Source organism: Zalophus californianus, chromosome 13 (assembly GCF_009762305.2).
Source record: "Zalophus californianus isolate mZalCal1 chromosome 13, mZalCal1.pri.v2, whole genome shotgun sequence".
Lineage (NCBI taxonomy): Eukaryota > Metazoa > Chordata > Mammalia > Carnivora > Otariidae > Zalophus > Zalophus californianus.
Window position 1 is genome coordinate 37,997,480 of NC_045607.1, and position 12,098 is coordinate 38,009,577.

Below are 12,098 nucleotides of genomic sequence, written 5' to 3' on the forward strand. Positions count from 1 at the left end.
TCCCCATAATTTCTCAGTCACAACTCTGTCTACTCCATACTTGTACTTTGAAAGCATGTCAGTAAAGAGGGTGATGCACCCACTGAAATAATCGGAAAAGACCTGACTGAAGTGTTAACTGACTACAGACTTTTCAGATGCACCAATAAATAACTGTTAAAAAAAAAAAAACCCAAAAGCAATACTGATTTGAAAAATCCAAGAGTACACTGATTAAAAAAAAAAAGCCATTAAAAAAATAGATGTACACTAAAAAGAATGATACACTAAAAAACAGATGTACACTAAAAATAATCTGATATCTGGAAACTTATCTTAAAATATATCAGCAGAAATAAAAAATAGATAAAAATGGGAGATTCTTTAAATATTAATGCTTATCTATTTTATTGCACATTATATATTTAGAATACAGTGCAAAGATTTAATGAGTGGAAAATATCGCATTATAATAAGCAAAAAGATGAACACTGTTTATATTATATGATTTAAACAATGTAAAACTGAGCATTGGAAAATTCTATAAGAAAATAGAACAAAAGGTTAAAGCTGGTTATTATGTAGATGCTGGGACTAAAGGTGAATTATCTACTAAAGCGACTTTATTAAGTTACCTCATGAAATGTGAGGCAGCTGTTTTTAAAAAGCTAATACACGGGCTCCACGCTCAGTGAGGAGTTTGCTTGAGATTCCTTCTCCCTCTGCCCCTCCTGCCCGTGCTCTCTCTCACTCTCTTTAAAGAAAATAAATAAATCTTTAAAAAAAAAAAAGCTAATACAATATAAACATGGTCAACATGTTCAAGATGGTTTTGCTGAGGGATGCCTGGGTGGCTCAGTCGGTTAAGCGTCTGCCTTCGGCTCAGGTCATGATCCCAGGGTCTTGGGATGGAGCCCTGCATCGGGCTCCTTGCTCCGCGGGGAGCCTGCTTCTCCCTCTGCCTGCTGCTCCCCCTGCTTGTGCTCTCTGGCAAATAAACAAATAAAATCTTAAAAAAAAAAAAAGATGGTTTTGCTGAGTCTGAAGCATATGTCAGACACCACATTTATTTATGTGAGTCTGAAGCTTGTGGCAGAGCTTAGGGACTGGAGGTAAAAGTTCAGAAGTCAGCACAGCAGAGCCAGTGGCTGAAAGATACGGAACCAGTTGTAATCTTCCAATGAGACCTTATCAAGTAAGAAGAACAGAGGGCTAAGATAAAGCCCTGGGAAACACCAACATTTAAGAAAGAGGTGGAGGAAGAGCAACTTGAAGGACACAAGCTGGAACAGCCAAGGAGAACAAGGAGGACCAGAAATGTATGGTATCAAGGAAGTAACATTTCAACAAAGACTCCTTTACATCAGACTCAAAGGGAAGCCCAGGACAGAGACTGAAATACATCAGTCCGCAGGTGGCAACAGGAAGGCACTAATGACCTATCAGTAGCTGGGAGGCAAGTGGTGATGATGGCAGAGGACCGAGAAGTGAATCAAAACAGGGAAAAGGAAACAAGAGTGGTGACTCTTGATTAAACTGGAATGGAAGGAAAGGAAACACTGGGGGGGGGGCAGGGAGGGGGACACACGACAAGGGCAGTTTTTCCTTTCGAGTGTGTGACAGACTTGGGAAGAGAGCTTCAGGCTGAGAACTTGGAATGGTAGATGTGAAAAGGCTGACGGAAGAAAACAAAGGAGATTTCAGAATGAATGAACAAAAAGGAGGTTAGGCACAGATGTCTCTGAGTTCGCATTAAAGGGAGCAAAAAGCTGAGCAAATTAGGCCTGATGATCTCCCCTTTCTCTGTGAAGGAGGAGGCAAGGAGGTCCACTGAGTTTGAGGGAGACGTATGGCAGGAAGGTCTGAATAAGACTGGAAAAGATTTGGAGTAGTCTTAGATGAAAATGAGAAGGACAGCTGACCAAGGTCATATAAGGGGAAATGGGCAGTACTGAAAGTCAACTGAAGTTGGAGAATCACTAATCAAAAATATTTACTGAGAACCTACTGTGTGCCAGGCATTGTTTAAACACTAAGAATATACAGTCAACAAACCAGACAAAAATCTACTGCCCGTAGGAAGTTATTATCTAGTAGGGAAAGGTAAATAAACAAATAATGAAAAATTATTGAAATTATATAAAAAAATAGTGATATCAAATAGTGATAAGTGCTATGGAGAAAAACAAACCAGTAAAGGATAGGGAATGCTGGTGACGGGGGAAATACTAGAGTTCTAAACAGGGTGATCAGGAAGACTTCCCTCAGAGGGTGAGTGAATCTGCAGCAGCACCAAATCTGTACTATCAAATGATTTCCTGGAACAGCATTCTGTTAGTCAGATGGAGCAGAAAAGGTAGACTGCAGCATCAACCCCGGGTGGGGATTCTGCCAAATGGCTTGGCAGAAGGATAATACTTTAAAAATTACATTAAGGCCCAGCCTGAAAAGGGAATAAAGGATAGACAGCTGACGATACAGTTAGTGGGTGGGACAGACAGAGAGTGCCAGAAGGACAGGAGGTAATGGTCAGAAAATAGTAGGGGGTGTGGAGGGATAATGAAGGTGAAAGTCACTGTGGTTGAGAAGATCAAAGAATGTGAGGATGGTATAATCCATATGATCACTAAAGTCTCGCAGAATAATAGCAGGATTTATGGTAAATCAGCAGTTCTCAAATCAATAACTTGGAGGCTTGTTAAAAAATAAGATTGCTGGGCCCTACTCCCAGAATTTCTGTTTGTTAAGTCTGAGGTGAGGCCCAAGAATATGCTTTTCTAATAAGTTCCCCAGTGTTGCTGATGGCTGCTGGTCTGGAACTACACTTTGAGAACCACTGTAGAAGAAGAAAGATATAGGCGAGAGGCTTTAATAAATGATGCTAGGGCTGGGAGATTTGGAGGCTAATACATGGCAAAGATAAAGAGACATGGAAGGTGATGTAGCCAAAAAGTGATATAGCATTAGGTTCAAAGGAGCAGGGATTCTGATACAAGATAGAAGTGTAATGGTTCAGAAAGGACACTGGGAGAGGAGCATGCTCTTCCCGTCCTCCAGAAACTAAGGCAAGCAGGATAAAGGAAAAGAGCATGCTCTGAACAGGCTGTAAGGAAAGGGGTGAACTTAGAGAAGGCCACAGATTAATTCAGATTAATTAAGAGCAGGAGCAGAGGGGCGCCTGGGTGGCTCAGCCATTAAGCATTTGCCTTCAGCTCAGGTCATGATCCCAGGGTCCTGGCATTGAGCCCCGCATCAGGCTCCCTGCTCTGCGGGAAGCCTGCTTCTTCCTCTCTCACTCCCCCTGCTTGTGTTCCCTCTGTCAAATAAATAAAATCTTCAAAAAAAAAGGGGTGCCTGGGTGGCTCAGTTGGTTAAGCGACTGCCTTCAGCTCAGGTCATGATCCTGGAGTCCCGGGATCGAGTCCCACATCGGGCTCTCTGCTCAGCAGGGAGTCTGCTTCTCCCTCTGACCCTCTTCCTTCTCGTGCTCTCTATCTCTCATTCTCTCTCTCTCAAATAAATAAAATCTTTAAAAAAATTTTTAAAAAATCTTCAAAAAAAAAAAAAGAGCAGGAGCAGACTAAGGATATAGGGGATCCTGTTACCAGAGAATGAGGGATGCAGACAGCTTGGGAGAACAGGAGCAGTGCTAGTTTCAGTACAGAACAAGAGTAAGCAAAGACTACTCTCCAGCAGCCATGGAGACTTATATTTGGGGTGATCCTCTTTCCATTCTAATCAAGCTTTCATCTCCACCACTCCACCAAAACTGCTCTTATCAAGACCAATAACCTTCACACCACCAAATCCAACAATCGATATGCAGTTGTCCTCTTACTGGACCCTTCAGTAGCATGTGGCACAACTGATCACTCCCTTCTCCTTGAGTTCTTTTTTTAATTTGGTGTTTAAAACATGGTTCACTCACTTCGGGGCACCTGGGTGGCTCAGTCATTAAGTGGCTGCCTTCGGCTCAGGTCATGGTCCCAGGGTCCTGGGATTGAGCCCAGCATTGGGCACCCTGCTTGGCGGGAAGCCTGCTTCTCCCTCTCCCACTCCCCCTGCTTGTGTTCCTTCTCTCGCTATGTCTCTATCAAATAAATAAATAAAATCTTAAAAAAAAAAACATGGTTCACTTCCAGGGTGCCTGGGTGGCTCAGTCGGTTAAGTGTCTGCCTTCAGCTCTGGTCATGAACCCAGGATCCTGGGGTCAAGCCCTGCATTGGGATCCCTTTTCAGAGGGCAGCCTACTTCTCCCCCTCCTTCTGTCCTTTCCCCTGCTTATGCCTAGTCATTCATACATACACACCTAAATTCTTTAAGCAAAAACACGGTTTGCTTCCTAGTTCAATTCCTACTCATTCTCCATTTCTTTTGCTGGGTCCCGACCTTTCCGCCTTGAAACGCTGAGGTATAGGAAGGCTCTACCCTCAAACTTTTCTTCTCTGACTACACTCACACCTTAGGTGACCTCTAGTCTGTTAGAGGACTCCTTGTTGAAAGTTCCCAAATTTAAATCTCCAGTCCAGATCTCTGCCTGAATTTTTAACTCCCTACCTAACCAAATTCTCTAAATTTGGTTTAGGAGACAAACAAAGGAGTAGACAAAACAAAACATATCCAAAAACACCTTTTCCAACAAGGAAGTCTAAGAAAACTTTTCCAACAAGAAGACTAAGAAAGACTGGGAGGAGACTAAGGAGACATGATGACTAATTGCAATGTGGTATCCTGGACTGGATCCTGGAACAAAAAAAGGATGGCAGTGGAAAAAATGGCGAAATCCAAATAAAGTCTACAGTTTAGTTTATACCAGTGTTAATTTCTTGGTTTTGACCAAGGACCAGAGTTAGTTATGTAAGATATTAACATCAGACAAAGCTGGGTGAAGAATACATGGGAATTCCCTGTACTATCTTTGTAACTTTTCTATAAATCCAAAATTATCTCAAACTAGAAAGTTTTCAAAACAAACAACACCTTTTCCTCTCCCAGGTTTTACCATTTCAGTACCTGGCAATTCTACTTTTTTTTTTTTTAAAGATTTTATTTTTTAAATAGTCTCTATTGCTAATGTGGGGCTCGAACCTACACCCCAGAGATCAAGAGTTGCATGCTCCACTGACTGACCCAGTCAGGCACCCCAGCAATTCTAATTTTACATTAGTCAGACACAAAAGCCTTGGCTTGGTCCTCGAACCCTCTCATTCTCTTGCAGCCAACATCTAGTCTATCTCCAAATCCTGACAGTTTTATCTTCCAAATACACCCAAAGTCTAACACTCTTACCTCTTCCAACACTACTATCCTAGGCCAAGTCTCCATCATCAACTATGTGAATTACTGCAACAGCCTCCTAACTTGTCTCCTTGCTTACTTAGAGCCAATTCTCCACACAGCAGGCTGAGTGATCGTTTTAGAATGCTAGTAAGATTATGTCATCCCTTTTCCCCAAACCCTCCAGCTGCTTCTCATCATCTTAATCAGAACCAAATCCAAGGGACTCACATGATCCAGCCCCTGTGATTTCTCTGAGATCCTTTACTGCCTGCCTCTTCCGTTGCTCACAATGTCCCCCTCCCACCCGAATCTAAACTTGCTTCTCCTTCTGCTTGGAATACTCTTCAAGAGAGCCACATGGTGCACTTCTGCATTTCCTCTGGTCTCTATTCAAGTGTCTGATCAAACAGACCAACCTAGCTAAACAAGTGCCCCTGTTCCTCTGTCCTTTTAACCTGCTTTATATTTCTCTTTAGTCCTTACTAACCACCTAACATATTAAATATTGGTTTAAGGGCTTTCTGCCTGCCTTCCCTACCAGAATGTGAATCTCACCAATACTGTACTCCCAGTACTGAGAACAGTGCTTATACGTAGTACTTATTCAATAAATATGAATAAAATGTTCTCAAAAATATGTGGGTATGTGAGGCCAAGAGAGATCTGTTAGGTATAATTCTAAGATGGCCTCTAAAATTCCCACATGCATACAGGTGTGCATGCCCTGTATAATCTCCTTCCCTTGAGTATGGGTGGGGCTGATCTAATCAGGCTAACCCTTTAAAAAGAGTTTAGGGATCAAAGAAGTCAGAGAGATCTGAACAATCTGTAGCACATATTTTCCTACAGACCTTGAAAAAGAAAAGTACCATGTTGTGTAGAGGACCATGTGGTAGGGTATTGCAGGGGAGAGAGACTGGTTGCTGTGTTGCTTTAGAGGGCAGAACCTGAACCAGGGTATAGAAAGTATTTATTGGAAAGAACTTTTCAGTTCAATGGACGGAAGAACTTTCCAACAGAGCTAAGTACCTTTTATGTTCTAAGAGCTATAATAAGCAATAGGGATATGAAAATGAAGAAAGAGGGGTGCTTAAGTGCTCGGCTGGTTAAGTGTGGGACTCTTGATTTTGATTCATGTCATGATCTTGGGGTCATGAGATTGAGCCCCACATTGGACTCTGTGCTCAGCAGGGAGTCTGCTTGAGATTCTCTCTCTACATCTCTCTGCCCCTCCCCACCACTTGTGCGCACATGCACGCTCTCTCTCTCCTCTCCCAAATGAATAAATTAAACCTTTACAAAAAAATGAAAAAAGATAGTTTCTGCTTCCGAGGAGCTTACAGACTAGTGGAGGGCACTGACACATAAATGATGATGGCTTCCAGTGGTAACTGCTCTAACTGAAGCATGTGTATGTAAGGGAAGACGTATCACAAGGCAAGAAAAGATTAATGCCATCTGTAACGGTGAGAACAGGTGTCCTGGACATGTCGCTAAACTAGCTATTGAAAAATGAGTAAGAATTCATTAGTGAATGCAGTGGTAGACATTCTAAACTTTTTTTTTTAAAGATTTTATTTATTTATTTGAGAGAGAGAATGAGAGACAGAGAGCATGAGAGGGAGGAGGGTCAGAGGGAGAAGCAGACTCCCTGCTGAGCAGGGAGCCCGATTCAGGACTCGATCCTGGGACTCCAGGATCATGACCTGAGCTGAAGGCAGTCGCTTAACCAACTGAGCCACCCAGGCGCCCCAGTGGTAGACATTCTAGACAAAGAGAGCCACATACGCAACAGCAGGGAAAGATGAAACGGCACAGAGTACAGGGAATAAAACGTGGTGAGGGACTGAGGCAGCATAAGGTGGAGTGGCCGGGTAAGGAAGAACCCAGAATCTGTATGTGGTGAGAAATAAACAGGGGAGGGGCGCCTGGGTGGCTCAGTCGTTAAGTGTCTACCTTCGGCTCAGGTCATGATCCCAGGGTCCTGGGATTGAGCCCCGCATCGGGCTCCCTGCTCCTCAGGAAGCCTGCTTCTCTCTCTCCCACTCCCCCTGCTTGTGTTCCCTCTCTCACTGTCTCTCTGTCAAAAAAAAGAAAGAATAAACAGGGGAGCTACACAGTTCAATGTGTGTTTTAGAAAGATCACTCTCTGATGCTAGTGTGACAGCTGGACTGAGAGAGAGAAACTGAAGACGGCAAGAGTGGTCAGTACCTCTTGCAGATAAGCAGACAAGAGATGATGCAGGCTGGAACGAAGAGAGGTAGTGGAGATGTTACCATCCCCTACTTGTGCTTTCAAGATTAAAAAAAAAAAGTCTTGTAACCAAACATCTGTAAGACCCATATTTGCATTTTAAAAAACCCTTACTAAATTTCTTGTTTGTTAAGAAAAAAAGTTCCCTATTTGTATTTGCTTATGATATATAAAAACTAAGTAAATGGCTATCTACTGGAGAGGGAAGCAAGTGGTGGCAGGACCCAGGCAGATGATGAACAAGGACAGAGCGAGATGTTTCACTGTGTACCTTTTTATACTTTCTGGTTCCTGAACTCTGTGTATTATCTATTAAAAAACAAAACAAAACATTTCCACCCTCTAGGTAGATTTACCTGTGTGTGTTTCCACATTCTTTAGCACATGGTTCTGTTTGCCTCGGGGGAAAGATGTTACTAGAGGATCCTGCCTCCTTACAGCACATTTCTCTGGGTCAACCCTTCTGGAAGACTTGTTGACGACTGACAAGTTCCCACTGTCACAGGCAGATTTTGCTGGTCTTTCATTAGGATTATCCTTTGGAATGGGGACCATGTTGTTTCTGGGTCCGGCATTTGTAGGTCGTTGGCCCTCTTGTTTTGGTGGATTCCTGCCTGGTCGTGGCCTGGCCCCTTCCACTTCCCAGGGAGGCCTTTTCTGTGGGTATCTTCTTTGCTCATTGCGTCTGGCCGCATACCCATCTAATACTCCTTTCTTAAAGGATGTATCCGAAGAGTCAGGGTGGATAACCCCCACAGGTTTGGTATTTTCAGGTCCAGCATCCTCGGATTTTGGAGTCATTCTGTTACCCCACTCACATTTGAGTTTTCCTTTGACTTTTGGTCCTCTACCATAGCTGTAAACAAACTGGGCTGCTTTTTTGGGTTTTGCTCCCCTGGGATCTGCACCAATAATTTCCTTCTCATTCTCAGAAGGGCTATGTTCTCTGGGGTTTGTCCCACTCTCTGACCTAGCCATACTTTCTAAGCCAGCTGCATCTGAGGTCTGGTCAGTGAGATTCTGTACTTTCTTGACTTTGATATGCTGCTTTTCACTCCTCAATTTCTGCCAAGGTTGATTCTGAAGGCCATGGCTCTTGAGTGATTTGTTAGAAGCAGAGGACTGAAAAGAAATCTGTTGACTTTTAGGTTTGCTTCCCAAAGGATAACTCTGCTGATGAACAGCAGAGATGTCATCATAAGGGACTTGCCGAGAAAGGTGACAGGGAGGTGGTGAACTATAATTTCTTCTATCAATCCTATTAGAATCTAGTCTCCTTTGACTCCCACAATTTAGACCAGAATTTTTTCTCTCCTGAGGAATAAACTCAGCAGCATCCGTATTGAATTTAAAAGTACCTAGGACATAAGAAAATAGACATGCCAGTGAAGAAATTAATCATCACTCATGAAGCCCAGAAGACTCTAAACCATTATCTAAACATTATTTTCCTAAGGACCTGTATAAAACAGGCTCTTAGTGAGGCCTATGTTTCCTGTGAATGTGATGGGTTCAAGGTGCTTGTGGAACACTGACCATTCCATGTCCAGTAACCTCACCAATAGCCACTGCTAAGAACTACTAAGTAAAACTGCTCACCTGGGTGATTGTTATTATTATTATTATTTTTTTAAATATAAGCTCCACGCTCTATATAGGGCTTGAAATCACAACCCCAAGATTGAGAGTCACGTGCTGTGCCTATTGAGCCAGCCAGGCATGCTAATCAGGCATTATTTACACATGCACTTATTTTATCAAAAAATTTCAGGTCAACAAACAATTCTGGGGTGAGAATCAATCAGCAGGTTCCATGTGGTCTTTCAAAGCTCTTAAGGTAGCACTGTGTAACATCAAGTAAACGGGTTTTGGAGTCAGCCAAAATCAGTTTGAAGTCTGGCCCTCCAATTTATGATATGAGCCTAGGGATATCATTTGATTGCTTTTAGCCTTCGTTCTCTCATCCATGACAAAAGATGATACTATTTCAAAGGGCTACTGTGACATTTAATTAAGATTTCATATGGATAGTACTTAACATAATGAGTACATTAGTTCCCATCTCTTCCCCCGACCCAGGAATATACATTTTCCATATATAACCTTTATAATATAGTCCAGAATCTGAGTCTCAAAAATTAAGTATATGCCTCTTCAACCCACTCATTTTTCCCCCCAATGTGCTTCTTTGTTCCTGAAGCCCAAAGACTAAATGATTTGCCTAAGGATACAAAACTAGTTAGTAGGAAAGTCAGAATTATGTGTAGTATATGGATTATACAGTTGACCTTTAAACAACACAAGTTTTAAACTACACAAGTCCACTGATAGGTGAATTTTTTACAGTACAGTACTGCAAGCATATTTTCTTTTCCTCATGATTTTCCTGATAACATTTTCTTTACTCTAGCTTACTTTATTTTTAAGAGTACAGTATATAATACATATATCATGCAAAATATGTATTAATCGACTGTTTGTTACTGGTAAGGCTTCTGGTCAACAATAGACTGTTAGTAGTTAAGTTTCTGGGGAATCGTAAGTTATATGTGGATTTTCCACTGTGAGGGGGACTGGCATCCTTAACCACATGATGTTTAAGGGTCAACCGTACTATGAATCAATAGGGCTTGGAAGACATGGGTTTATGTCCCTGCCCATCACTTGTGTCTTTATGCAAATGACTTAACCCCAATTTTCTTATAAGGAATGGAGAAAGTAACAATCCCTACACCAAAGAGTTGCTATGAAAAATAAAGCAAGTTAGTAACATACATAAAGTGGTAAAAATGGTGTTATTTTTGCTGTTAGGACTATAGACTATCTAAAACACACAGACCTGACCTCAGATGGGTGCAGTGCAGAGCCTGTGGGTTTCAGGTTTAATAATAAACGCTAACATTTATTAGGTAATTAGCGTGTGCCAGGCACTATTCTAAACACTTTGCATCTGTTAACTCATTTAATCCTTACATTCCTGATGAGAAAGCTGAGACACTGAGAAAGTTACTTGCCAAAGGCCACAGAGGTGTTCCAAAGCAGACTCAGGATTCCACCCCAGGCTATATGGCCCTAAAAACCACACTCTTACACTGCAGTGTCAGAGGCTGGGCAGTGGGTACCATAGAAACATATACTCAAGAACTGAATGAGATCATAAAGGTCATAGGGTAACCTCTCACTCAATCCCGGATCTTTCCTGAAAGTTTTCTCACAGGCAATTCTGGGGATGGGGTGGAAAGCCTTACAAAACAAGAGGATTAGACAGATTCAGAAGGTGTCAAAGGAGATGTTCCAGAAACATAAGAGAGAACATAAAGGTGGGAATGGATACATTAGACCGAGCGGGTATTGTAAAGTCCTCTCCTTCTTGAAGAAACAAAGTTGGAGAGGGGCAGAAGAAAAGTCAGTAAAGTTGTCCAGAATAGCCTGGTAAAGGATGGGAAGAAGGTGTTCCACGTTCAGCAAGCAGTAAGGAGTTGATCAACTAGAGAGTCTAGACAGGGCCTCACTTATTCATATACAGTATGGTTCGATTAGACATGAGGTAGTAGGTAATGCCCTCAGAAAGACCCTTGAGAGGTAGGAGGAAAGGAAAAAGGGTACACGAATCAGGAATCTGCATCTGAGACACAAAGATCTGAGACACCACCCCCTTTTCTCTTTAGTATTTTAAGTAGCTAGAAGTTACTCAGTAAATAGGATACAAGTGATAGATTGAAGAGAACATAGAAGCATAGTAAGTGTCCAACAGGTGAGTGGAGAAGAATAAGGGGAAATCCAAGAGATTATGAAGTCTAAAAATAAAGCTGGCATTGGAGAGTCTGCCCATGGGCAGGAAGATATCCCTGAACCTGTCTGCTATTGAGGACAGGTGTGGGCAAGAGAACTAAACCCTGAGTGGAGATGGAGGTGTGGGCTAAAGATGATGCTGAAATAAGAGCACGGAATGGGAACCAAGGCAAAAACAAACTAAGGAACAGGAGAGGGTCTGGAGAGGTCCCTGGACTAGGCAACTCTGCCGGAATAGATGGGGAGGAGGTTGGAACCTGGGGAACAAAGGAGGCCAAAACTATAACTCACAACTGGCCTCACCCAATCCTGCCTCAAACATTGAAGGGTGTAGAAATGGGCCAGAAGTGAGCCTGAGGATGGGAAGATCAATGCATCCAGTTTAGAGGATCTGGGGAAAAAAATGGGTGGGAGAATAACAAAACATCACACTAACCTAAAAAGGTTCCCATCCCACAAGATTTAAAACCTAAATCAGGACTAGGGTTTGGAAAATGCAACTTTTTTGACCAAGACCCACAGTAACAAGTACATTTTAGCTGCCACCCAGTACACAAACACACATACACTCTTCTTGGTGCCCCAACACTGGTAAGTGGCAGAACTAAGACTCAAACCAATGACTGTTTACAAACCACATGCTGCAAACTGCTGTCCTATTTTTCAGAAAGAGTGGGTCCTGAAATCAGATCAACATAGTGGGTTGTGACAAGTTATTTTTTCAAAGAAAACAGAAAATAAGAGTGTACTGCAATTAGTAAGGAAAAGCACTACGTCCTAAAACTTTTGGTTC

General features: G+C 42.3%; 1 protein-coding gene across 4 annotated transcripts in view; it reads right to left on the reverse strand.

Annotated features, from left to right (window-relative positions):
• The window catches only part of NFX1 (nuclear transcription factor, X-box binding 1), a 72,872-nt gene that overhangs the window by 59,469 nt on the left and 1,305 nt on the right, over positions 1-12,098 (reverse strand). For all 4 annotated transcript variants that reach the window (XM_027614934.2, XM_027614933.2, XM_027614936.2 and 1 more), the window contains exon 2: positions 7,870-8,871. In XM_027614934.2, coding sequence (XP_027470735.1) covers positions 7,870-8,871 — 1,002 coding nt within the window. The remainder of the gene's footprint in view (positions 1-7,869; positions 8,872-12,098) is intronic.